The following is a 26,656-nucleotide window of genomic DNA, read 5'->3' as shown; positions in this document are numbered from 1 at the left end:
ATTTAGGACCCTTAAAATTTTGTTTGTGGGGGTTTATCCACTGATATTCACCATTTCAGAAAATTAACAATGAGAAAATATTTATTCATTTAAAAATAACTATTACCAATATATTGCATGTTAACACATGTAACATTTTTATGAAGAATATGTGTATCTCCTTCAAACAAAATGAGTAAGAAGAGTGGCATCGATTTTATACCTTTGCAAATCTTTTTATACCCAGCCGAATGGGACACAGCTGTAGGCTTATATCTGCTTCTGCTTTTAGTCTGTTGTCACATCACCCAACATGTTGTCTCCGAGAGTGCCATTGTGTATACTCATGAGGCAGTGAGAGGGAAAACGACCAAAGAAATTATTATGAAAATAGATTTTATCTGAGGACCCCCTGAGAAAGATGTCAAGAACCTCCCAGGCCTCCCCAGCTATACCTCGAGAGCCACTTGTATAAGGAAAAAAATTTGAAATACAGAGAAAGATAGATAGCTGTCTTCCAATTTTTTGTATTTATGTAGTGTTGAATTATACAGTAAGTATGTTATTCTTATTTGCAATGATAAAATACAATTTAAAAAATAAAGATTGAGACCACTTTCAAAAGGGCAAAATAATGGATGTAAAAAAAAATGTAGAAAATGGGGAAATACAGTGAAATGTAGACATGGTAAAGAAAAACTTCACCCACCTAAAATTTTAGCTCAAAATCAAACCAGTGACTAGTTTATTACCAGGCGTATGAGTTTCCTGGAACTGCTATAACAAAGTACCCCTAAACAAATTTAAACAGCAGAAATGTAACTTCTCACTGTTCTGGAGGCCAGAAGTCCCAGATCAAGGTGTGGCGGTGCCACACTCCCTCTGCAGGCTCTAGGGACGAATCCTTCCCTGCCTCTGTCAGATTCTGGTGGTCGCTGGCAATCCTGGGCATTCCTTAGACACATTCTCTCATCTCGGCCTCTGGCGTCACCTGCCTGCTCCTGTGTATCTGTATCTCTGTGTCCAAATGTCCCTCTTCTCATAAGGATACCAGTCACATTGTATTTACGACCTCACATTAACTTGGTTATTTCTGCGAAAACCCTATGTCTGATCAGGTCACTTTCACAGATTTTGAGAGTTAGAATTTTAATACATTTGTCAGGGAGTCACAGTTCATCCCACAACACTAGGTCATATATAAAGGCAAAATGTAGATACTCCATAGAAACTTCCATCCTTTCTAAAACTTCACTGCTCTGTCAGGCCAAAAGCACATTTGTTAGGCCTTGACCATGTTAAATCCATTCTCAGCTTAAAGATTATAACTGGTAACTCTTCCTTGTGTGACTAGGGCTCATTATAAAAATTAATCATGGGGGCTACAGTTGCCCCCCCCTTAAGTGGCTTGTACACGTATTCTTCCTGCATTTCCATCACCTTCTCCAGGACTCCTAACTGAGAACTAGAGGATTTTTAGTTTTGTTGTCAAAAATTTATACAGTGAATATTACTGTGTGCCATGCATTCTGCTAAGACATTTACATATACTGTCTCATTTAATTCACATATACCATGGTGTTCTATCACATCATACAGAATAATTTGTGTTTATTGCGACAAGTCAAAGAACAGGAAGTTACAATACCCCTTCCATTCCTACAGTGTCATCTCGCGAGGTACTCAATACTCCACAGTTTGGCAACTCCCTGTTCTTGGTTCACACAGATACACACCTGATCACGGAAGGAATTTGAGCAGAGTTAGTTTGTATCTTAACCAAGGTCACAGGAGAGAAGTAAGCCATGCTGGGGATGCTGAACTTGGGAGCGTCTCCTGTGAGGACTCCCTCCCTTCAGAAAGCATCAGGTTCCCAGATGACGTGATGCTGTGTCACTTGACCCCTTTCCTCATTTATTTTAAACCTGTTCTCAATGTGTATCTCGAATCCCTTATTTCTGTGATCCCTTTAGTAAGGAGAGATTAGGGCTGAATGAACAGAGACAGGTTTTATGAGTCAAATTTTAAAAGTTTACAAATAGAGTAACTGAAGCTCCCTAGATTTTGAGCTTCTCGAATGCTGCTGCTGTCTTATTTTTCTTGTGTTTCCCTCCCAGTACAAAGAACAGGATCATGTAGACAGACACAGTCCATAAAACATGTGAATTGGCAAATCCGAGCTATGACTTACAAATTCCCGGTTAATGCTGTGCGCCTGTGACCTCTTTGTAGTGATTTAATTCTGATTTTCTATTTTCCTTAGAAGTAGTGATATTTATTTTCACATTAATGGAAATTAAAATGAACTCTATCTAGGTAATTAATGTCGATGCTCATTATACTACTCCCTGCCTGTCATTAGTATATTCCTGGGATGTAAGCGATTGACCTTTGGGAATTATTTTGATAGTATTCATAGTATGGGGATGCCCTTTATATGATTTGTGAAGTGGAGCACTTCTCCTGGAAGCATACCATAGAAAATACGCACCTCTGTGACTAATCAAAGCCTGTGGAGCATTAAGACTGATTTGCATTTTGCTCCACTTATGTTCAAGAGGGAAATCTTCATGAAATCAATGATTTGTAAAAGAGAACTACTATATCCTTCCCTCATTGTTTGTAAAATGTGTTTTAGGGAATATTTTGCAAGAGGAATGCTACTTTTGCTGTAGAAGTACCAAGATGGTTTGAGGAGGAAAAGTGCTAAATGATTATTATGGGGGTTAATTTCTATTGCTTTTTATTTCTCCCTTTTTCATTCTTAAAATTTCTAGTTCCTTCTCTCTGCCTTTCTGTTCCACATGTCACATTATTTCCCTTGTACACTGTATTTCTTGTGATTTTTTTTTTCTTAAAATTGTCATGGATTATAATGGGTGACTTGGTTGATAAATTGGCTCATGAGTTCAAGACCAGCCTGAGCCAGAGCGAGACCTCGTTTCTAAAAAAGAAGAATTAGCCAGATGTTGTGGCGGGGGGCTGGTACCTGTGGTCGCAGCTACTTGGGAGGCTGAGGCAAGAGAATCGTTTGAGCCCAAGAGTTTGAAGTTGCCGTCAGCTGTAACACCATGGCTCTCTACCAGAGGCAACGAAATGAGACTCTGTCTCACAAAAAAAGAAAGAAAAAAAGTTGTCGAGCTTGGTTGTTGAATGAAGCAAAGTACCATCATGTTGGGATGGGAGACAAGAAGATCCCTCTAATACCCCTTTGCAACGGAGTCTCACTTGAACTCAGTTTCTTTCAAAGCTTTTGAGCTACTCAGATTTCACATTGAACTAAAAACAAAGTACACAGTGAAGTATGTTTATGTCTTTAAGTGTTTTTGAAGCATTTGGTGGCATGTTTTTAGATTCTATCTTTGCTGTACTTACAAATAAAGAAAAAGTAAGTCTTGCAAATAAATGCTGTATATAAAAATCACTGATCTCCAAATTAGGCTTTATATGGACTCAAGCCTTGTTTTTGATCAGGATGTGCTTTTCTGGATTTGTCAGATACTGTTGTTTAAGTTTGCATATTCAGTGAAGAAGGAAGAATGTTTAATTAATGTTTTATCAATTGTTGAATAACCTGGTGGTAATCTCGTTAGTAATGAGAAACCATGGATTTATTTATCAGTACTCTGTACTAACTATGTATAGTGAGGTGAGGGGGTAAACAATCCCTGATGCTGGTGAGAGTTTTGGTTAGACACGGTGTCATTTTATTTGCCGTTAGGCATTGTCATTAGTGTGACCGGTTACTTGAACTGTTACTATCAGGATTTTTCGTATGCAGGATGCTCATTTTTTCCATGTGCTGATTGGCATATGCTGCTCAGTAGAGGCTTAGATTGTCTTGGCTGGCCTGTGATGGATTCTAGCTAGATGCTGGCCATCTGAGTGAGGGATTTACCTTCCCTCCTCCAAACTCCTGGCTTCAGCCTGCTTTCCCAGGTACTGCTGTTTGGCCTCTCTCTGGTTCTCAATTTTTTTTTTTTTTTTTTTGGCTGGAGGCTGGGTTTGAACCTGCCACCTCTGGTTTATGGGGCCAGGGTCCTACCCCTTTGAGCCACAGGCACCCCTCAGTTTCTCAATTTTATCTACAAGTTCTTTTCTTGGATTTCTGCTGCTCCGTGTGCCACCTTCCTGGGGCTCAATGCTGGTCCCAGGCAGTGGTTTCAGTCAGGCGCTCTGCTATTCTGGTTTTACATGTTCTTTCTCTCTTCTGCCTTTGGTCCCTGATCTTAGTCTTTTAACCCATATTGGCTTAAGTGGCCCACCATTCATTCATCAATATATCTATTCAACAAAAAAGTATTCAACCTCCAATCTATGTCAGTCCCTGTTCTGGGTGATTTTTGTAATTAGGGAACAAAATAAAGACCCCCTGCTCTTAACAACATTCTAGAAGGGAGGAGAGACAAAAATAATAAACATAATAATTTTGATAGCATATTAGAAAGTGCTAAATGCTGTGGGAAAAGACAAAGTCGAGCAGGATAAGGAGCATTAGGAATTCCAGCGAGTAGAGAATGGGGAGGCTGGGAAGTCACAGTTTTAAATCAGATGATCGGGGATATGGGACATTGGTAACACATCACCAAAGACTGAAGGAGTTCGGAAGGTAGTCATGTGATATATTTTCCAAGGCTTTGAGGCAGGAGTATGTCTGGAATGTTCAAGTAACAGCAGAGGGGTCCAAGGTGGGCAGAACAGTAAGCCCAGCAGAGAAGGGAGGGAGCCTCGAGGTCAATTAGGGTTTATGGAAGGCAGCAGACTTCACCTGTTCCCTAGGTAAAAAGGGGAGCTTGCAAGGCTTCAAGCAGAAGCGTGGTAAGATCAGTCTTGAGTTTTACAGGCTGCTGCTTGGCAGGGAGCAGCAGAGAGGTCGATCAGAAGTCTCTTCTATTAATCCTGGTGAGAGATAATGGTGGCTCAGGCCAGAGTGATTGCAATCGCTAATCAATCAGATGTACCTTGTGATGGGGAAAACCAAAAACAAGGCAAGGATGATTTTGCCATTTCAAGGGAAGTAGTTTCTGTCATCCAAGATGTGAAAGCCTGGGCGTGAATCAGTGTTTTGAGAGGTTAGGAGTTTATTTTCGAACATGTTACATTTGAGGGAGCGCCTATTCATTTTTATCTTAAGTAATTACTTCATCATTTTGTGGTCAATAACAAATTTTTGCTTTGTTATGGTGAAGAAATCGTAATATGGAAGAAAAATAATGTGATGTCTAGATTTGATGACATTCTACCTAAAATATAGTTGGTTAGGAACTCTCGTTATAGTATCACTTATTCCAGTAATGCCAAAAGATAAAATATAATGGATTTTAGAGAACCCAGGACTGTAACAGCCTTGCGGATGATACATAGTACAATGTAGGGCGCGTGTGTTTTTATGTATATGTCTGTAGCTCTTCTCTTTTCCTTAACTCCTGTACTCAGCACTGCTTTCAGGGTCCATCAGTTTTTGCTCTGTGTTCCTCTCATGTCTAATTCATAGTTTGTAACAGCCGTATCACATCCACCATTACACTCTTACTGGCTCTCACTTCACCCCAGTCTGCTTCCACCTTCCCACAGCCCAACAGTGTTGCAGTGAACATCCCTACTAACCCTTTCCCCAGGGCGTGCACCCAGGAGGGGGCTTGCCGTGTGCATCCTTGATTTCAGCGTGCCCTGCCGTCCCATTCTCCAGGATGGCTCTTGTGAGTGTTTAAATTCTCATGAGCAGTACACAGCTATGCCCATTTATCTCAGTACTGGGCTCCGCTTTGAGCATTATATAGATTTAATACACATTTTACATATATATACACACATATACATGTATAGTAAATTTATTTCATACAGCTTTTCATGATGTTCATAATTTAAAAATGCTACACCTATAGGTTTCTTCTTTCCATTTTATATTTTATTTGCCTATTTAAAATTTTATTTTCCTGATTATTAGTCTTGGCCTAGGTTGTCTATTTTAGTAATCTTTTAAAAAGAATTAGGATTTGGTTCTGTTTATTTGCTCAGCTTTTCTGTTTTTGGTGTCTTTATTCTTTCCATATTTGTACCACTGTGTTTCTCCTCATCCTTCCCCCGTCCTCTGTGTTTATTGCCTTTTTACCACTTGACTTTTTGCTCCATTCCATTCCAAACATGTTTTTATTTCTTTACAATTTCATCTTCTACCACACAGTACATTTTTAGCCTCTTGTCATTGATTGATAATTTCTTTTAACATTGTCCTTAGAGAATGTACATCATATGATACTGACCTGGGAAGAGTTTACAGAGGCTTCTCCTGAGGCCTAGAACATGTTCAGTTTGTATAAATGTTATATATGTGCAAAAGTAATATAATCCCTGTGAATATAAAGGTCTATATGTATATGTATTTAATAATTTGAGCTTATTAAATGTTATTCAGATCTTCTCAGCTTATTGTATCCCTTTGCTCTATGAGTTTCTAGGCCAAATAGAATATCCACTTCCAACTGTTTATTAATCTACTTTTACCAGATTCAGTTTGTTGCTTTATACATTCTAAGCTTATTTTGATATCGCAGATGCCTTTATGTTGATTACCCTGTTTTCTTTTTCTTTTTTTTTTTTTGAGACAGAGCCTCAAGCTGTCCCCCTGGGCGGAGTGCCGTGGCATTACAGCTCACAGCAACCTCCAACTCCTGGGCTCAAGCGAGTCTCCTGCCTCCACCTCCCAAGTAGCTGGGACCACAGGTGCCCGCCACAATGCCCGGCTATTTTTTGGTTGCAGCCGTCATTGTTGTTTTGGCGGGTCCGGGCTGGGGATTCGAACCCGCCACCTTAGGTGTATGTGGCTGGCGCCTTAGCCCGTTGAGCTATAGGCGCCGAGCCATTACCCTGTTTTCTTGATACATTACCATTAAGTGTATTATTTTGACTTGATGGTATGTTAGTAAAGAAAAGACAAAATGAATAAGGAATGTCTCTTATCATTCTTCCCTTGTTTTAAGATTAGTTACTTTAGTTTATTTGGATTCATATTTGCCTGGTGTATTTTTTTTTTCTTTTTTTGAGGTAGGGTCTCACTCTGCACATAGGCTGGAGCACAGTGGTGTAGTCATAGTTCACTATAATCTCAAATTTCAGGTTCAAATGATCCTCCTGCCTCAGACTCCTGACTAGCTGGGACAACAGGCGTGCACCACCACACTGATTAATTTAATTCTATGTTTTTGTAGAGGTGCAGTCTCACTGTGTTGCCCAGGGTGGTCTTGGACTCCTGGCCTCAACCAGTGCTCCCACTTTGGCCTCCTGGAGAGCTAGGATTACAAGTGTGAGCCACCGTGATGGGCTCTGTAACTTTTGTTGAATCGATTGAATCTATGAAATTTCTGTGGAATATTGTCTGTGTTCAAATCTGAGGGTTTTGTACTTTTGTTTGGTATGTTTATCCCATTTGTGTTTATTGTCATGATCATTATTTTGAGAGTCACAGAATACTTGCTGGGTTTTTTTGTCTTTCCTGTTTTGTATGTTTCATACTCTTCCTTTCCTCTTTTGCATTGAAAAGATCCTCCACTAACCCAACCTTCCAAAATTCTCTTATTCTTCTCATCTTCCCTGTCCACAAAGATCCGTGCTTATATTTATGTTTCTTGATCAAATATTGAGCTTATCAATATCTCAATATCTCTAAATTTTCCCAGATTATACAGTTGACTTGGCATATGTTGACCTGCTCCCCCTACCTTCAACTGTGAGTAGCTTTTCCTCTTGTGAGATGCGTGGGAAGCACTGATATCTGAACCTGTGCTGGCCCGGCAGGGCTGCTTCTGTGACCAGGAGCCATTGAAGTTGCAGAATAGAGAGACCATCATTGAAGACAGGCATATGGACTGACCTGGGCCAACAATGCGCATGATAACCAGGGAGGCCAATGAGGTGGGCCTCCTGGGTTTCTCTTTTTAATAATCAGTCCAAAAGCATTGATTGTATTTTTCTTCCCAGGCAACCCTCTTTCATGCTTGTTAAGAGCAATGACCTGATAGCCTTCCTTTTCTTCTTGGGTATGGGGAAACTAACTTTGTGATTCAAGAGTCCTCTGGTGCACAAGCTACTGAGACCTCCCACTGTGCCCATTGTGTACAAGTGTACACTCTGCTGTACTCTTCCACCAGTAATATTTTTGCTCAGAGTCTAAATCATTATGACCTTCTTCCTATCTCCAAATACCTCTTGAAGTCAGATGGGCTGGCCCTCCAGCTTAACGTGGTTACTGCTCCATTTCCTCCTTGACTCATGGCCTGTGCTGTTCCCTGGAGGGTCAGGAACAGCCTTTCTTAAGTTCCAGCTGGGGAGATGCTCTGAGGAGATGCTCTCTGCCTCTGCTCTGATGGGCTTCTCTTGCATTTAGGTACAGAACCTCACACTCTAATTTTGCTGTGTGCGAAGTGTGTTTTGATTTTTTTTTATCACCTTGACTGTCGTTGTCCTCCTACCCTCCTGCCTGCTTTCTCCTCCTCCTTCCTTTACCTCTTTTCCTTCTCCTTTCTTTTCTTTTTTTTTTTTTTCTTTCTTTTTTTTTTTTGTTGAGACAAGCTCTTGCTCTGTCCTCTGTACTAGAGTGCAGTGGCACTGTCATAGCTCACTGCAACCACAAACTCCTAGGCACAAGTGATTCTCCTTCTTCAACCTCCAAAGTAGCTGGGACTACAGGTGCACACCACACCTGACTAATTTTTATTTATTTTTGGGGGGAGGTCTCACTGTTGCCCAAGCTGGTGCCAAACTCCTGGCCTCAAGCTATCCTCCTGCCTTGGCCTCCCAAGTGCCAAAATTATAGGCAGGAACCATTATGCCCAACTGTTTTCTTCTTGAAGGCATTGTTTTTTATTAAGCCTGCTGACATTTTATTCTAATTTAAATGTTTAATGGATGGGGACAGGTTTTGTTGGTTTCTCTTAAAGCTTAGTTCTGCTTCTTTTATTGTGTCTTTTTCCTTTCTTTCTTTTTATTTTTTAAATTGGGAGAATTTACCTTGGGTGTCTGGTGATCCTGGGCTAAATGTTAACATTTAAAACCAAAGTATTAAAAAGCTTTTGGAAACTCCGTATATATCCAGGGCTGATTGCCTAGTGGGCTTCACTTTTGGGTGCCCGGGCAACTAGCTCATCTTTTAATCATGCCCCTCTTCCCCCACACCCAATGTTAGTATCTGGGTCATTTTTCTGTAGTGGTTCAATTTCTCCATGGGAGGATTGTCAGGTCTTCCACTTGGAGAGTATACATGTGACTGCCAGTGTTTCTGGGAGCAGGTTGGGAGAAAAGAGCTGTGTCACTCAGTATCTAGACTGACACCGTGACTACTTTGTTTTGACACCAGGCTTCACTTAGTCCCTCACTACGCCTGATGTTCCAGAGTCTGCAGTCTACACCCTGCTGTTTCTATTGGGAATAACCTGCTGATTTCCTGGTTGTCCAGGGCAAGAAAGAGTCACTGTAGATCCAGACTTAAGTTGAATCCTGCTCTGGTTTCACTTGTTCATCCAGTGCCGAGGTCCTCAGGGATTGTGTCCCTCTCTGTTGGTATCGCCCCCTGAGAGCATCTTAGGAGATAGCATGGCCTGTTCTAGATAAAGCCAATTCTTTTTCTTTTTGGGTATATTGAGGTGCATGATTCTCAAGTGATCCCTCCCAAATAAGGGGTGCCACAAGGGGGGTTATTCCTTTCTGTGCTGCCATTTTAACCTTTTTATCAGCAAGTTGGTTACCTTCAGACTTCCACCGTTGCCCTTGTAGAGTCTGTTCTGAAGAAGGTGACCCAAGCTACTTTTTAAAAACTCAGATCAGGCCTTGTCACTTTCCTGCTTAGCACCTTGAGTTGTTTACATTACATTTAGGATAAAATGCAATCACTTCGTGGCCTTTTGATTGAGAACAAGTGTAGAATGAAACTCAAGCTCTTCCGTGGCCTATGAGGCCTTGCATGGTCTCATCCCTATCTGCTCTTCTAAACTCAGCTGGTGCTACTGTTTTTTTCCAATGTGGCTGTAACCACATTGGCCTTCTCTTTTGAATGTGCCAAGCTGGCTCCTTCTTTCCTTAGGTATTTGCACAGTTATAGTCTCCTCTAGGTCTTCACTTTGGTTGGCTTCTTCTTGGCAGTGGACACATCTCTTTAGAGGGGGCTTCTCTGACACCCAGCTGAAGGAGTGTGGTGCAGACACTCATGTGCACACACTTACATTCCTGTTTGATTTTTCAATTGCCCTTTCATTTTTAAAATTATTTACTTTTAAATTACTTACTTGTTTAAGTATCTATTGCCTGTATTTCCCACCTCCACTAGAAAGTAAACTCTACAAGGGCAAGAACCTCATCTCCTTCTGTCGCACACCACAGGTGCTCAAAATAATGTTTACTAAATGAATGGATGGATGAATGGGTGCCGGGACGGAGAGCAGATAAGAGGAATTGATTGGGAATTTACAACCTCCACACTAAAAGTACTTTTTTATCCTGACCAAATCTTAGGTTTCTTCAGCCAGCAGCTCTCTGATTTTGAAGTAGGCAGTCCTTTCATCTCCATGAAACTCACAGAGATGAGAAGGTCTGCTGGCCTAGCTCCCCTGTGATCAGATGTTTAATCACATATGACTGCTGCACCACAACCCACTCCTGCTCTCTGTCTCTGCCAACTCCAAACTTGGAGCCTCTCGGGGGCTCTTCTCAGGAATAGCTGCAGCGTTTTCAGCTTTTTCAGCTTCCTCTGGTTAAATCCCAAGACAATTCCACTTTGTCTTGGAGAAATTTGTTAAAATCACTTGTTTACTGACTGTCAGCCATTCCTCATACTCTTTTTGTTGCTTTCATCACAGGTATAGATTTGTCTGCTTCAGGACCATTCCAGTGCGTGTGGTGGAGGGGAGAGGGGCAGACACATTTGTTTAGCACTTGGCCTGAGTTTTTTACTGCTATGATGTGGGACGCATAGAGCCTTCATGAGTAGACCCAAAATTGTGCATTAATAAATAACTTTGGTGTTCTCACACATCACTGATTTGGGGGAGAAAAAATTTTTTAATCTTTCTCTGAAGAGTCATTTAATGCAGTTTATTTTATTTATTTATTTATTTTTAGAGACATAGTCTTACTTTATCGCCCTCGGTAGAGTGCTATGGCATCACAGCTCACAGCAACCTCCAACTCCTGGGGTTAAGTGATTCTCTTGCCTCAGCCTCCTGAGTAGCTGGGACTACAGGCACCTGCCACAACACCCGGCTATTCTTTTTGTTTCAGTTTGACTGGGGCCAGGTTTGAACCCACCACCCTTGGTATATGGGGCCAGTGCCCTACTCACTGAGCCACAGGCACCGCCTGATTTAATGCAGTTTAGTCAGAGTACAACTACATGTCCCTTTCAGAGAGAGAGAAATTTTCATTTTTGCCTTGCATAGTTTCCTTTTTCAACTAATACCTTCTACTCTGTAGTAATGAAGAAACACTCACATCTACATGTTCTGTGTTTAGTGTAGTGGGTCCTGGTAGAACAACCCCAAGTGGATTCTAGGTCCAATTTGACAGATTTAAGAAGTAGAGTTAAGGCTGGGCATGGTGGTTCACACCTGTAATCCTAGCATTCTTACGGACTGAGTGGGGGGGATTGCTTGAGCTCAGGAGTTCCAGACCAGCATGAGCAAGAGTGAGACCCCATTTCTACTAAAAAGAGAAAAAAAAAACTAGTTGGACATTGTGGTAGGTACCTGTAGTCCCCTCTACTTGGGAGACTGAGGCAAGAGAATTGCTCAAGCCCAAGAATTTGAGGTTGCTATGAGCTATAATGATGCCATAACAACCCACAGCAGCAGTAAAAATAAATAAATAAATAAAAAGAGGTAGAGATGAGAGAAGTTGGAGACTGATTGATAAGTTTTTTCTTTTTTTAATTTTTGTGTTTATTTTCAAGATGGTTGATATGGTGATTATTGAGGAAGAGCATAAGAAAGGGAAGTCATGGATAAGTTGTGCATTTCTTGCTTGGGAAGCTGGGAAGACAAGCATGCTGTCATGGGTATTGGGATGGTAATGTAAGTAGCTGATCTGGGGGATGTGTGGGCAGGAGGAATGATTGTAGTTTCAGACATGCCAAACCTGTGGGTCATCCAAGTGGAAACATTTAGTAGGCAGTGGAATAAACAGACTTTGAGGTCAGGAGAGAGCGATCTGGACTAGAGGAAGTTCTGGGAATGACCAGCATGGAAGATGATTAAAATCATGAATGAATTTGCGATTTTGGAGAGATTGGTCAAAGGAGGCTTGAAAAGAAGTGGTGAGAGAGGTAGGAAAAAAGTCTAGGAAAATGTTGTGTCATGAAATCCATAGCAAGAGAGCATCTCGGGAGGGAGGAGATGGTCGACAGTATCATATCCTATGGAGAACAAAATGTGTCTGCCATCTAAACAATTCTTTGCCCAAGGCTTGTTACACAAGTATTCAGCAAATATTTGTTATGGAGAAAAACATTTGTTCATGTTCCTCTAAAGAGGTAGTAGGCAAATTGGCAAAAGCGAGATCAGTGGGTGGAAAGATTATAAAATGGATTGCATCATGTTATCTCCTGAGTGGGAGGTACCATGTGTACGGGAGTAGTGGACAACTCTTCAAGTAAGCTTGTGCAGGACTGGGGAGGAGAGAGATGATGCTACTTACAAGGGACATGTAAGCAGCAGGAGACCTGGGCATGTTCAACTCCTTCTGGAAGAATACTGGGAAGAAAGGGAGAAAGTAGACACATCCATATGTATACATGTGTGTATATACATTCTTTTACATATATGTTCTTTCATACACACAAAAAATGTTCCTGAAGTTGCCATACATAGGAAAAATGGGAATGTGTAGTTAAATGGATGTTTATTTACAAAATATTCATATATTTTAGTTGTGCCTCCAAACCTCATAATTGTGCCCTTTGGCTCACATGTTGGAGCAGAACTGAGAGGTACCTGGATTGCTCCAAGGTCAAGTGTTTCCATGTGAGTGAAACAGGAAGATGAGGAGTCAGGGACTTGAGGGATTGGCAAGGAAACAGGAAGGTGATGGGCCAGGGCTGCTGGTTGGAGAAAGGAGGAAGGGGAGGGCAGGTAAGAAGGGATAATGGATTCATTCTTTTCTAAAAGCAAGCATCTACTGAATGCCTACAAGGTGCCACAACCAGTTGTAGGTCCTAGGACAAGACAGACAGTATGCCTTCCAGCATAGGCAGGGCAGACACACAGACTCATCAGACTGCGGTGAGTGCTGTGGGGGAACTAGGGAGGCTGCTGTGACAGAAGGGAATGAGAGGGCCTGATTGGGGTGTATGCTCCCAAGGAGGTCACATTATAGCCGAGATCTAAGGTAAGAGGGAATTTGCCACATAAAGATCTGGTCAGAGGAAGAACTAATTTAGAGATCCTCAAGCTGGAAGATCAGTCAGCAAGGATGAAAGGGAGGCCACGGTGAGTGAAAGGAAAGTTAGAATGAGATGAATTTGAAAGGCAGGCAGCACCCATGCCATCAGGGCTTTGCAGGATTTCATTGTAAGTGCAAGAAGAAGTAGATAAACAGGAGGGATGAAGTCTCATTAATGTTTTTTATTAGATTACGGGGTACATTGCTGAGAATGGACAACAAGAAATGGCCTTCAGTAAATAGATCCTGATAGTCATCCAAGCAAGAGCTGATGAGAGTTTGCACTTGGGGCTGGAAGTGAAGAAGTAGATGGATTTGAGATAAACATTTATTTGGACATAGCACAGCTGGATTTGACTTGGCAAGTTTCATTGGCTCTACCTTTAGAATACGTTTAGAACCTTACCACTTACTGTATTCATAGCCCTCCCTTGGGTCTAAAGTTCCAGAGGTGTCTGGCTTGTGGGCCACATGCTGAATTATTTGAGGCCACTTTTGCTTATCTGTGGCATGAGATATCATGAAAAGTATTGTCTCAACTTTTCTTTTCTTTCTTCTTCTTCTTTTTTTTTTTCTTTGCTTATCAGCTTTTTTAGTGTTTGTGTATTTAATGTGTGGCCCAAGGCAAATCTTATTCTTGCATGTGCAGCAAGGAAGGAAAAAGGTTGGACACCTCCGGAACTGTCACATCTCACTTGGATTCTCCTCGGCCTTCTAACTGGCCTTTCTGCTTCCACTCGTGTCCCTTTGCATCTGCTCTCCACAGAGCAGTGAGAATGGAGCCATTCAGGGCATATGTTAGACTATGTTATGCTACGGCTGAAAACCTTCAGTGGCCTCTCATCCCACTCAGAGCTAAACGTGGCCTTTCCACAATCAAGTCCCTGTTGCCACTGTGTGTCCACTGTGCTCCAGCCACACAGGTCTTGCTATTTGTTGAGTACACCAGACTCATTCCCACCTTAGAACCTTTACACTTGCCAGAACCATTCCCTGGAATGCTCTTCTTCCAGACGCCCTCACCACTTGCTCCCTCACCTCCTTCAGTTTCTGCTTAAATGCCATATTTGCAATCCCACCTTCCCTGATTGCTCTATTAAAATCACACCTGACTGTGCTGTACCACCATTCCCTAACTTCTTTCTCTGCTATATTTATTCTCCTCAAAATTGTCACCATCTGACTGTCTCTGTGTTTTATTTATTTGCTTATTTTCTGTTTCACTAGAATGTCACTTTGATGGGACAAGAATTATTTAAGTTTATTACTATATTCCAGTAGAATAGTGCCTGGTACACAGTAGCTGATCAATAACTGTTTGAAAAATGAATTGCTGGATAGATTGGATGTGATAAAAAAAGAAATAGTATGATCAAAGAAAACATGGAGTATGCAAGCTTTTGCCTAATCAGCTTGGTGGTGGTCATAGCATTTATTGAAGGGAAGATGACTGGGGGAGGGATGGGTTTTAAATGATATAGGGGGAGTTCTGCTTGGGTCATGTGAAGTTTGGTATACCATTTATACCTCTAGATTCAGGAAGACAATGGAATTGGATCTGGGTCTGAACTCAAGGGTCAGCAGTTTGGGAGTTATCAAAGTACAGATATAGGATTTAAAGCCATGGTATTGAATGACACTGTGTATAGAGAGAGATAAAAAAGAGGGAAAGTTAACAGTGAGTCCGAGGATCATCTGATGGACTCTGAGAAGGGGCAGCTGGAAAGGTAGGGTAAATGAGGAGAGTGTGCAGCCACAGAAGCTCTAAGAAGAAAGAATTTAAGAACAGTGGGAGTGGCCTGAGAAAGATAAGGACAAAAATGTAGAGAGGCCAAGGTACTGGTGGTCTCAGGGAAATTAAAGGGGAAGTTCAGTGGGAGTAATGTAAGATAACTGGGGAGCTGTACATTCTGGTCAGACGTGGTGTAGTTGAATTTTAGATGGAACATGTCGAGATGATATTAAAGTCTGGAGCGTGGTTGTGACCTTAGGTTCCTTATGGTGGAGAGACAGTCTTTTGTTTTGAGAAGACAGAACAACTGAGAGTCAAGGTCAATAGATGGGATGTTCAAATGACTTAAACTATCTGCAGGGAGGGTAGGACTTGAGGTCAGGAGTAAGAGTGTGGAGCCAGGTGCCAAAATCTCCAGTGTATGAGGCTCTGTTACCTAATAGAAAACACGATCAAAGGGTGGTCACAGGTGCTGGACCGCGATGGCATGAACTTCCAAGGAGCAAGAACTTGCCCAAGAGCTGAGCTGTAATGGTCTGATGTTTCACTTTGCAGAACCAGGAGATGCTAGCCCCACATCCTGCCTGGTAGGTAGACACAGTTTTGTGGGGTAACTGCAAAAGAAGCAGTGAGCTCAGGCTGGCATTCTGTAAACAGCATGTGGGTGTGCTGGGAAGCATGCACTTCATCAATTCCCGTTGCAGGAGGGTTCAGTGGAAAGATGGGGGAGCAAAGAGAGCATTGGAAGGCAAGTGAAGAGCAGCGTGTGCATGATGTCAGAGGCTGGAGCACCAGCTTTTTGCCTGTTGCCATAAAAGAATCTTCCATTATATTTAACTTTCAGCGTGACCCTATCGTAAGATGCCTGCCAGAGCGAATATTTGTTAACTCTGCCCCAGATAACCAAATGAGTTAATCTCCTGAATAGAATTATTTACTATAACCTATGTGAATGTGGAAGAGTGTCTGCCAAACACGCTGATTGTGGTTTTGGCATAAAAAGTCCTTTCTGACGGGAATTGTTGCCCAGCGTGTCTAGCTGCTTGCTGAGGCCGCCCCTGGAGCAGGAGAGCAGCACCGTGTCATGGCCGGGAAGGATGCTTGCCGGCCTCTTCTCCACGGGCCAGCGTCCAAGCCGCTCAGAACACGCACCAGATTGCTCAGGTTTGCTCGTGATCTCAGGGCTTGGGCATGGCCCTATTTTAAACTGTCAAAGATGAGGAAGAAATGTTTTACTCGGATATTTTATTCTCTTCCCCAAGATAGTATGAGGCCAGCTTCTTTACTGGCTTTTTTTGTCCAACAACCTCACTCTGGGGGTTCCTAAAACTGCACTTTACCCAAGAGCTGGGAGTGGGGAAATTTCCTCTGTAACAACCAAGATAAAACAGTGGTGTACCTAATTCTTAAGGTAAAGAATTATCACTGTGGCGGGTAGAGGTTGAAGAAGAAGAATCTTCGAAGATTTCTTAAGGAGGCTGGTGCTTGTTTAATCTTTAACTGAGAAACAAACGGGAAGAGGAAGATTTTACTTTGAAAATATTTTTGTTACAAACTGTATAAACACAAAGCTTGTCTTATTCCCTGAAATTGTTAAGGAAAGTTTTCCTTTCTGGAACGACCTGAGCACAATTTGACAGGAGAAGTAGATAAGTATTTAGGTAACCTTCTAGCCCTTTGAATCTTTGGCAGATTCAAAACCCTCCCTGGAAGCTGATCACTGTTTCTCACCTGGTGCCTCTCTCGTCAGTTCTCAGAGATGGATGTGTTTATGTAGAATGCTCAGTTCAGCTGAGAACTAGTTAACTGGTGATTTACTAACTAGCAATGCAGATCATGTATTGACATATTTCTTTTCAATAGACATAGCTTACTATTTGCCTTTGAATTAGTTCTGAAAATGACATTTTCTTATTAGTCTATGTTTAAGCCCCCGCCACCCCACCCCGGACTGCATTTTAAGGTGATCTGTGTAAACTGAACTCTCCTGGGCCTCTGAGGACTCTGGTAAACAAGTCATTCTTCCTTTTCATGGCCCTCAGTGTCACTAAAAATTACTGACAAAATAATAACCCTGCAATACAAAGTGTCTTTTCTATTTTTCTATTTATGCCTTTATTTGAAACTATAATTAAATAATGTTGAACTTGCAGCTATAACAAAACAGTATGTGCTGTTTGAATATAATACAGGCCAAATCCTATAAACTTGAATTAGGCCAAGCCTTTCTTTGACCTCAGTAGGAATCTGGCCGAGGAACTCTTTTAGTTACCTCTGCCTTGAAATATGTAAGAATTTTCCCATTGTTTTTCTCACTCAAAGAACAATACATAGATAGCTAAACTAATAAAATGTTTAAATAGATACAAATCAAACTTGAAAGGTTTAAACTGTTGTTTTCATCCTGTAAGTCAGCTGAGAAAAAGCATACAGACTGTAGTTCTAAATTATGTCCGTAGAGTATTTCAAATCCAGTGAATTAACTCTCCTTTTTTCCCCATTTGGGCTCATAAATGTTAACCTCAGAAGTGCCTCAAATTCTTCTATTGAAATAAACTTGAACTGACAATAGCCAGATGATGTAAAATTGAAACTGAAATTCTATCCTTGGCCCATCCCATGTTCTTCCCCGTAGGTATTAGAGGAATCCTAGGAGAGTTAGTGTTTTCATTCTGTGTGAACTGTAATATTTGGGCAAAAGAGGGCATATAAATTTCTTGCTGCCAGGAGAAAGCAATTATCAGTGTGGAGAAGATAGTGGGCAATAAATAAACAGAACTATGCTAGATAGTGAGTGAGTCTGAAGATTTATTTAGAATGACTTCGCTTATAGAAAACAGACCTTGATACTTATCATATGCTTTCATTCAAGCTTGATATGGAAACTGTGGTCTTTTCTTAACAGAAAGGATAATTATGTCACTAAGCCATTTTTTGAATATTATTTTTGAATAAATAAACTGAGGTAAGTTATATTGTACAACTGAAAAAAAAAACAAACTTGCCACATATAGCAAGAAAAATAGCACTTTGAAAAAAGCACTTTGAAATACCTGTGTCAACATTATGTGCAGTAATGGCCCCCATTTTGTGTCTGGGAGGAACATATATGTGCACCAGGACCTAGGTGTTATTCCCAACTTGCTGGTGGGAACACTTCTACACTGCTGGTGGGAATGCAAACTAATACGTTCCTTTTGGAAAGATGTTTGGAGAACACTTAAGGATTTAAAACTGGACCTGCCATTCAATCCTACAATTCCTCTACTAGGTATATATCCAGAAGACCAAAAATCACGTTATAACAAAGATATTTGTACCAGAATGTTTATTGCAGCCCAATTCATAATTGCTAAGTCGTGGAAGAAGCCCAAGTGCCCATTGACCCATAAATGGATCAATAAATTGTGGTATATGTACACCATGGAATATTATGCAGCCTTAAAGAAAGATGGAGACTTTACCTCTTACATGTTTACATGGATGGTGCTGGAACATATTCTTCTTAGCAAAGTATCTGAAGAATGGAAGAAAAAGTATCCAATGTACTCAGCCCTACTATTAAACCAATTTATAGCTTTCAAAGCTATAACCCAATTGTAGCCCAAGAATATGGGGAAAGGGGAGGGAGGGGAGAGGATAGGTGGTGGGAGGCTAATTGGTGGGACCACAGCTACAGGTACATGTGAAATTTACTACATGTAGAATATAAATGTCTTAACACAATAACTAAGAGGGTGCTTTAAAGGCTATGTTAACCAGTTTAATGAAAATATTTCAAATTGTATATAAAACCAGCATATTGTACCCCATGACTGCATTAATGAACATGGCTATGATTTAATAATAATAATAATAAAAAGAACCTCCATCGTCCCTAGATGTCAACCCAGGTCTGTCTGCTTGCAAAGGTAGTAGGAGTACTCTTGACTTATACTACGATGAGCCCTTTAGATAGATAGGTGGATGGATGGAAAGAAAGAAAGGAAGGAAAGTGGAGGGGAAAGGAGGGGAGGGGAGGGAAGGGGAGGGAGTAAAGGAAAGGAGGGGAGGGGAGAAGAGAAGGAAGGGAAGGAAGGAAGGGAGGGAGAGAAGGAAGTAACAAACGGACCTACCGTGTAGTTGGTGTAACTCTGAGACATTCTTCAGGATGGAATAATAATTCTTAAAGTTCCTGGCTAAGCATGGTGGCTCATACTTATAAACCCAGCACTTTGGGAGGCCGAGGAAGAAGGATCACTGAGGCCAGACATTTGAGATTGCAGTGAGCCATTATGATTACACCAGTGAACTCCAGCTTGGGCTGCAAGTGCAAGAGACCTTGTCTCTAAAAGCATTCAGATAAAAATCAAGTTCCTCATACTGTATCTGTTAGTGAGCCTATTCCTTAGAACTCGTGGAGAATTAAAAAGTGGAACTCTAAGCTGTGGTTTATGTGAGATTAGCAGTTATTATCTTGATATCATTATAGAATTCAAATATAGTATATTAAAATCTATTCAGTTATTTTTGGGGAAAATTCTCTAAATGTCATTGGGTCAGCTGAAAAAAGAAATAGCATTTTGTCATATAAACATACCTCATTGTACCTACTCAGTCCAGTGAGTAGGGCCTGGATCTCTCACCACACAGTGAATACCTCAGTATGTGGCTTCACACATGTCTCTCACTGGAAGAGGAGGAAGCTGCCAAGCCAGCTGTGTATAAAAGAGGGTGTTTCTAAAATACAGTATCATTATGAAACTTCTTTTATGAACACCTTTTGTTTTAAAATTTTATTCCTATTATCCAGGGGTTGGCAAACTAAAGCCTGTGGGCCGGATCTGATCTCCTGCCTGTTTTGTAAATAAAGTTTTATGGGGACACTGCCTTGCACATTCATTCATGTATTGTCTCGGCTGCTTTCCAGCTACAGTGTCGGTGCTGAGTAATTGCAACAGAGACCAGATGGCTCGAAAAGCCCAAATATTTACTGTCTGGCTCTGTACAGAAAATGTTTGCTGTCCCCTATAATAATAGTATTACCTATTATCACTGGATTTAATTCTTCTTTTATTTTACTTTTAAAATTACCTAAAATTCAGCCTTGTAAACAAATAGGATGATTTCAGAATATGAAATGGAAAATGGAGGGGTATGTGTGGGTGATATTAGGTAGGGGGTAGACAGGATCTGAGGAGAAGCTGGAGGAGCAAAGACCCAGGAGCTAAGGAAACCAAAGCACAGAGGTCAAGAAATAGCATTTTGTCATATAAATATATAAAATGGCACATGTAGAAGTGGCAGAGGTTGGATTTCAACTCTAGAATAACTCTAAGTGTAAGACTCTTTCCTCTGTAATACATCTGTTTTCTTAAATTCATGTAAACACAATGCAAAGCAGATTCTAAGTATTATATCAGAAGCACAGGCCAATAATTTAGTTCTGGACTTGGCAGTCCAGAGACTGAGGTTCTGATGTGTTGAAATTTGGACTCAGTACTGATGACTGGGTTTGAATCATAGTCCCAGCACTAACCTTGGCTGAATCACTTACATTTGCAGCCTGCATTGTTTTCTGGTGGGGCGGAGGAGGGAGGGAGCACGTCTGTAAATTGAGGAGGGTGTTGGGATGATCTCCACGGGCTCTTCTGGCTCTCACTTTCTGTGATGCTGGGACTTTAGGAGGTGGCATTTGATCTGGGCTTTGGAGGGTGGGGTGGTTTTGACAGGCTGCCTTGTAAATGAGGGGAAAGAGGTATTCCAGGTGGTGAAAACAGTTTGAGCAAAAACACAGTGGCTAGTAACTGTAGAAAGGACTCTGGGAATGGTGCATAATAGTCTGGTCTGATGGGGCTAAAATTTAATCCTGTAGAAGATGGGAGAGTAGGAGGAATCTGCCTCTGAGCAGAGAGACAGCCTTGAAAGTCATGCTTAGGAGCTGGGAACTTTGTTCCTTGGAATTATGGAATTTGAAAGACCCTTGGTCCTTTCTTTAGTATTCCTGGACTCTCTAGACTATGTGTTTTCTTTTCAGACACTTATACACGTAAGAAAATTCTTCTCTACCTTGATTCGGAACTTACAGGTTTTCCCTATACCTTTCCTGGTATAGATAATGGAAAATTATAAACGGTAGAGGAACGTGTCCAGGGATATGTAATCCAAGGCCCTGATGTAGACCTGTGGCAGCACACGTACAATATGTAACCTTACAGGAATAGGACTTGAAAAGCCTTTTAAAGCAGGCTAGTCCTGGAGTGTGTGCTGATCACATATGATAGGTCGGTCACTGACCAAGAATGCCACAGTGAGACAGAGTTCCTGCCCAAACACTCCTCCCAGACTCATGCAGAAGATGGATCAGTAGACCACTGTGACAAGGACTGTAGTCATTCGGGTCAGGAGCTTTTAACCTGCAGATGGGGGGGAAGAGGTCAGGAGTGTGGGGAAGTTAAGGAGCTGACCAGATTGACAAGAAGGGAGAGCACTCCCGGGAGGGGGAACCTGGAGACAGAAACCTGACTGACTGGCCTAAGGTCCTGGGAGCTGTTCTCTGGCAGGTGTGTGGTTGTGTGTCAAGAGGATAGAGATGAGGCTGGAGCAGTCCCCGGAGACTCATGCTGAGGGGCTGTGTTTGCCCTGCTAAGGACTTTCACATTAGATCCTGAATCTGATGAGAAACCAGCATTCTTAAAATAGTCACAGTCATCCTCTGTTTTTAGAATGTACTTACACTTCTTTAAAAAAAATATTAGAACATGTAGAAAATATGAAGGAAAAAATAAAAATCACCATTAATCTCACCAACCAGAAATAACCACTGTTAAAACATTTAATATATTTCTAACCAAGTGTGTTTTTATGAGTAGGTACTTAAGAAACGAGTGGCTTTATTGCAAAATTAATATCTTGTATCTTGCTTTTTAGTATAACAGTGGATGCCAGCATTTCCCAGGCTATGCCTTTAAAACTTTTTTGAGAACTTTTTTTCTTTTTTTTTTTTTTATTGAATGGTAACTGTGTACATTGATGCACTTTGGGGGTACAGTGTGGTGTTTTCACACACAGTCCAAGACACTTCCATCAAACTTTTTTGAGAACTTAACTTTTAATGACTACATATTATAGCCCAAAAGATAGCTTTATCTTATTATACTTAAACATCTCATAATGGATTAGATTTTGAGTTGCTTCATTTTTTACTGTCAAAAATAACGTTGTGATACACAGCCTCATAAAACTGTATTCACTTCCGACCATTTGAGATTGGTCTAGACACGTACATGGCTGCAGGTACATGTATGTGTGTTTTAAAAAGCTTTTTTGATAGCACTGTGAAGGGTGGGTTGGAAAGAGGTGATCTGGGGCAAGCAGACCAATAAGGTTGTTATTTGAGCGATTTAGACAAAGCAGGAGGGCATAAGCTAAGTTACTGGCTGCAAGGTCAGAGAGAGGAGGAGATGGTAGATAATAATCCTTAAGGTGTTTGCATAACAGAGGTTTCAGTAGGTTTTTATTACATACTACATGTTAATTCAGAGGTTGCAGTGGCCTCTGAAGTGGCTGCAGTGGGCAGGGAGAAGTAGGTGACAGGGGGTTGGTGGTGCTCTTCTCTGAGTAGGAAATGCCCGGCAGGAAGAACAGGTTTGAACGGTTGGCCTGGAAAGGGGGAAATTATCAGCTCGGTATTAGGCATGTTGCCTTTAAGGGCATAAAGGTAAAACTGTCAGGAGAATAGTTTATAGATTGAACTGATAGTTCAGGAGAGAAGTCCAAGCAGGATGTTCAGCTGTGGGAGCCACCCCCCTGACAATGGTGACTGAGAAGCCGGTCACAGAAGCAGTGAGATCTTCTGGGAGATCTGGTGTTCATGGTAAGAGGCCGTGGAACACGACCTAGGAGGTGACACGGGGAAACTGGAGAAGGAGCTCCGGGATAGTCTGAGGAAAACCAGGAGGGGGAAGTTGAGGAAGCCAAGAGAGGCAGGAGCTTCAAGGAAAAACTCATCCAACTGTCAAATGATGCAGAGGGCAAGCAAGAAAAGGGCGGGAGGGCCTGCCCAGGTGCAGCGGCCGGCGGGATGGGCACAGCGGCCGGCGGGATGGGCACAGCGGCAGGCGGGATGGGCAGGAAGCAGCAGGGGGCCGGCGGAGCCAGGAACCCTGTTCCTGGGCTGTTTGCTAAGATAGGTCTTTTGAGGGCTGGACAGCTTAATGGAGGCAGCAGAAGATTCACTTTTTCTTCTTATTTTTGTTAAATAAGGAAAGCTAGATTTCCTGATCATCACCTGACTCCAGTTCCCTCTCCAGCATTTGCTTCCAGCAGGTTTAAAGTCTTTTTGTGATTATTTTTGTGGACACTGTGTACTCTGTCTACACTTCCAAAGAAAGCCCCACTGCTCACGCTCCTAGCATCTAACTTCACATTCCATTCGAACCAGCGGAGACCTCCATGTTTGTACATGTGGTCTTACTGGGGTTTATTAAGACTCTGTTTTAAGCTTCAGCAAATAACATTTGGAATTGCAGTTTTAAAATTACAGAATATGACTCGTGTCCTTGAAGTTTGATTGTTACCTGAAGAATTAGTCGAAAACGATAAATGTTTAAATGTTGCAGTTTAGGGAATGTCTTTATTGTGTTGCCAGATGCTGAATGACAGAGAGCTTTAATTCTAACAAGCTTTAATTAGAAAGAGAAAAGAAATCAAAGGGTGGTGTCAACCAGACATCAAAATGAACCATAACAAGGAGCACTTTTATTGGTTACAGGACATCAAGAATGTGCGAGCCAGTCTTACTCGCTCCTTCACCAACAATGAAGAGACTGCAGGCCTCTCTGGGGGTTCACACCAGCAGTCTTATTGAACACACAATCATTTTGATAGGTGTTTTTCACTGGTAACATGATTCTCTTGGGGCTGCAGACATTTATTTTTAAAAATACGCTAAATGATTCTTGGCCTTAAAAAATGAAACAATATGATAAATGTTCCTCATGAAGGAAGAAGTAGATAGTTAATGCAGTGTATCCACTGGTTTCTTGCTTAGCAATGAATTATCCTGTTTTTGAGTAATATTTCTTTCAGTGTTTGCTTTAGAGATGTTGGGATTAAAAATAGTTGACCTTTTTCTTTAATGTCATTATGTTATGTAGAAAACAATTATCCAGACAGGAGATTAAATAGAGGGGAAAATAGATGATTTTACTTTATAAAGAGCCTGGTTATCATTCTGGTAAGGTGAGATTGTGCCTTTGTCAAAGATAGATATTACTTTGAAATTCTTGGTCCTTCTTTCTCTTTGTATTCTGGTCAAGTTCAATATTCTATATTTTAACTCCTTCTGTGCTTCTCTTCTTTCCTTCCAGTCTAGAACCTTTGAATCCCTGTAATCACCTTTTCACTACTATAGCCAACTCTCTTTCTCCTTAACTGGGATGGAATCTGATTCAGTCTGCCCAGGCTGATCATTTGACATCTTGCTAACACCTGGGCTGCTGACCCCTGCTAGGTAAAACCTGACAACCACAGCTCTTGTAGCCTCTGTAAATTCCTGGCCTCCAATTTGATAGACTCTCAAAATGGCCTTAGCAATTCTTTTTTCCCTAAGCAGTTCTCCCCTTTGTGGCTATTCTACACTTCACCCCTTCTTTAAACTTCTTCCCTGGAACCTATTCCCTCAGTCTCAGGAGATGGTCTTGACCTCTGTTATGTGGAGACTACCAGGCAGGACCTGGAAGAATTCCTTCTTTACTACCACGCTATCACTCCCTACAAGTTTTCTCTTAACCCCGCCACCTTCTAGCTATTTTCCTACTTTCTTTAACTTTGTGGCCACTCTGCTCAAGAGTGGTGCCCACTTGCTTACCCTGCTGCTCTGGGGCTTCCACGGAAACCACTCTTGACAAGGTTGCTAGTGACCTAACAGTGAAACCAGGGAGACATTTTCCGACCTTCACCTTGTTTGGTCTCTTTGTGGTTTATTGAGCATCTTCACCTTTTAGGAAAATATCTCTTTTGGATTTTATCCCACCTTCTTAAAAAGAAGCATTTAATGATTTAAAAGAAAATTGATGTGAAAGCTTGCAGCCTACTAGTAACTAAACTTTTAAGAATTATACTTTTGTATTAATACATGGTAATTTGATTAATTGTACTTTAAAAATGTATTTCTTAAAATGCTTGACTGTGATCATCATTTCATGACGTATGTGTGTATCAAACATTGTGTTGGATTCATTAAGCATATACCGCAAAATGTAAGAAATATCTATAATATAGTAATTATTCCTTGGTTTTTTCTTTCTCAGTTAATGAAGGAGTTCCCCCTTCTGAGCATGTTCAATATCCATGAAAACCTTCTGGAAGCCCTTCTGGAACTGCAAGCGTATGCTGATGTTCAAGCAGTCCTAGCAAAGTATGATGGTAAGTCCTCAGGTGCTTTTATGTACTTAAATATTCCTCTCTTCTTGATGTGTTCCCATGATTAGATTGGAAGGATCATTGCAAATAGCACAGTGATTTAATAAATATCCTCTTACCATCTTTTCACCTGCAGTTTTATAATGGTGTTTGGTAGAATCTTAAAATTTTCTAGTTAGCAAGGGTCAAAAATAGCACATGGCAAATCCTCTGTCCCTCTCCTTCCTTCTCTCCGGGTTACCCTCCTGCCCTCCCTGTCAGGCAGTGATGTAGACCCTGCTTTATTACCCCCAAGTCAGGAAACACTGAGCTCCTCACAGGCAGCACCTACCCTGTTGGAACTCTGATCCCACATCAGTAGCGCTTTGACCCTGCCTGTTGTTTCCGCTGACCTTTCAGAGCAATAATGGAACACGAGACAGCTCAGTAAATACTTGAAGGCAAAGTCACATCCTCTTCATCCTGGTCTTCTCATTAGCACAGTATCCCCAGCTCTTTACATGGCAGGCCTTGATGTTGCTTCACCATTCTGGTTACTTACCCGTGAACTCATTCCATTTTGCTTGTTTCTAATAAATGAGAAAAATAAACTGGCATATCCTAGAGGTTTGAAAACTCTTCTGCTGTTATTGCCCTGTTCATGAATCACCATCTGATTAATCATACAAAAATTATCTGCATAATTACCTGCCTTAATGTAGCTACTAGAACCTTTGCAAGACTTTGCACTATTATGCTTATTTCAATAACTATTTTCCTAAAATAAGTATTTCTGTTTGTAAAATGGAAATTAGGGAGTGACAATTTATATTACACAATCACCTTTTGCTTTATAAATTACTTTTTCTTTAGTAAGCATCATCAGTGTGTTTAAGGAATTATTTGGATCACAAATTTCCAGGACTTTATCAAATACGGCAAACTATACCGTTTGGGTCTTATTTTTGACACACAGTTCTTTATAAAGAATCTCTGGAGTGGGTTAGAGTTGTTATCCCTTACAGCGTAGGAAACTGAGGCATTGTGAAACTGTTTTCCTTTTGTTTTGTTTTCCTCAAATTCTCACACTGAGGGAAACTCAAAGCCCTCTGCCAGTGACGCAGCCCCTCACCTGTGCAG

The 26,656-nt window shown here is 41.2% G+C and overlaps 1 protein-coding gene across 4 annotated transcripts in view; it reads left to right on the top strand.

The window, feature by feature from the left end:
- Positions 1 to 26,656, top strand: part of ST7 (suppression of tumorigenicity 7) — a 272,254-nt gene that overhangs the window by 192,207 nt on the left and 53,391 nt on the right. For all 4 annotated transcript variants that reach the window (XM_023513216.1, XM_003789794.2, XM_023513215.1 and 1 more), the window contains one exon: positions 25,426 to 25,540. In XM_023513216.1, coding sequence (XP_023368984.1) covers positions 25,426 to 25,540 — 115 coding nt within the window. The remainder of the gene's footprint in view (positions 1 to 25,425; positions 25,541 to 26,656) is intronic.

The sequence above is a fragment of the Otolemur garnettii genome, unplaced genomic scaffold (assembly GCF_000181295.1).
Source record: "Otolemur garnettii isolate 467f Iridium unplaced genomic scaffold, OtoGar3 scaffold00037, whole genome shotgun sequence".
Taxonomy (NCBI): Eukaryota; Metazoa; Chordata; class Mammalia; order Primates; family Galagidae; genus Otolemur; species Otolemur garnettii.
Note: the sequence above shows the minus strand (reverse complement) of the source record. Positions and strands in the feature narration are given on the sequence as shown.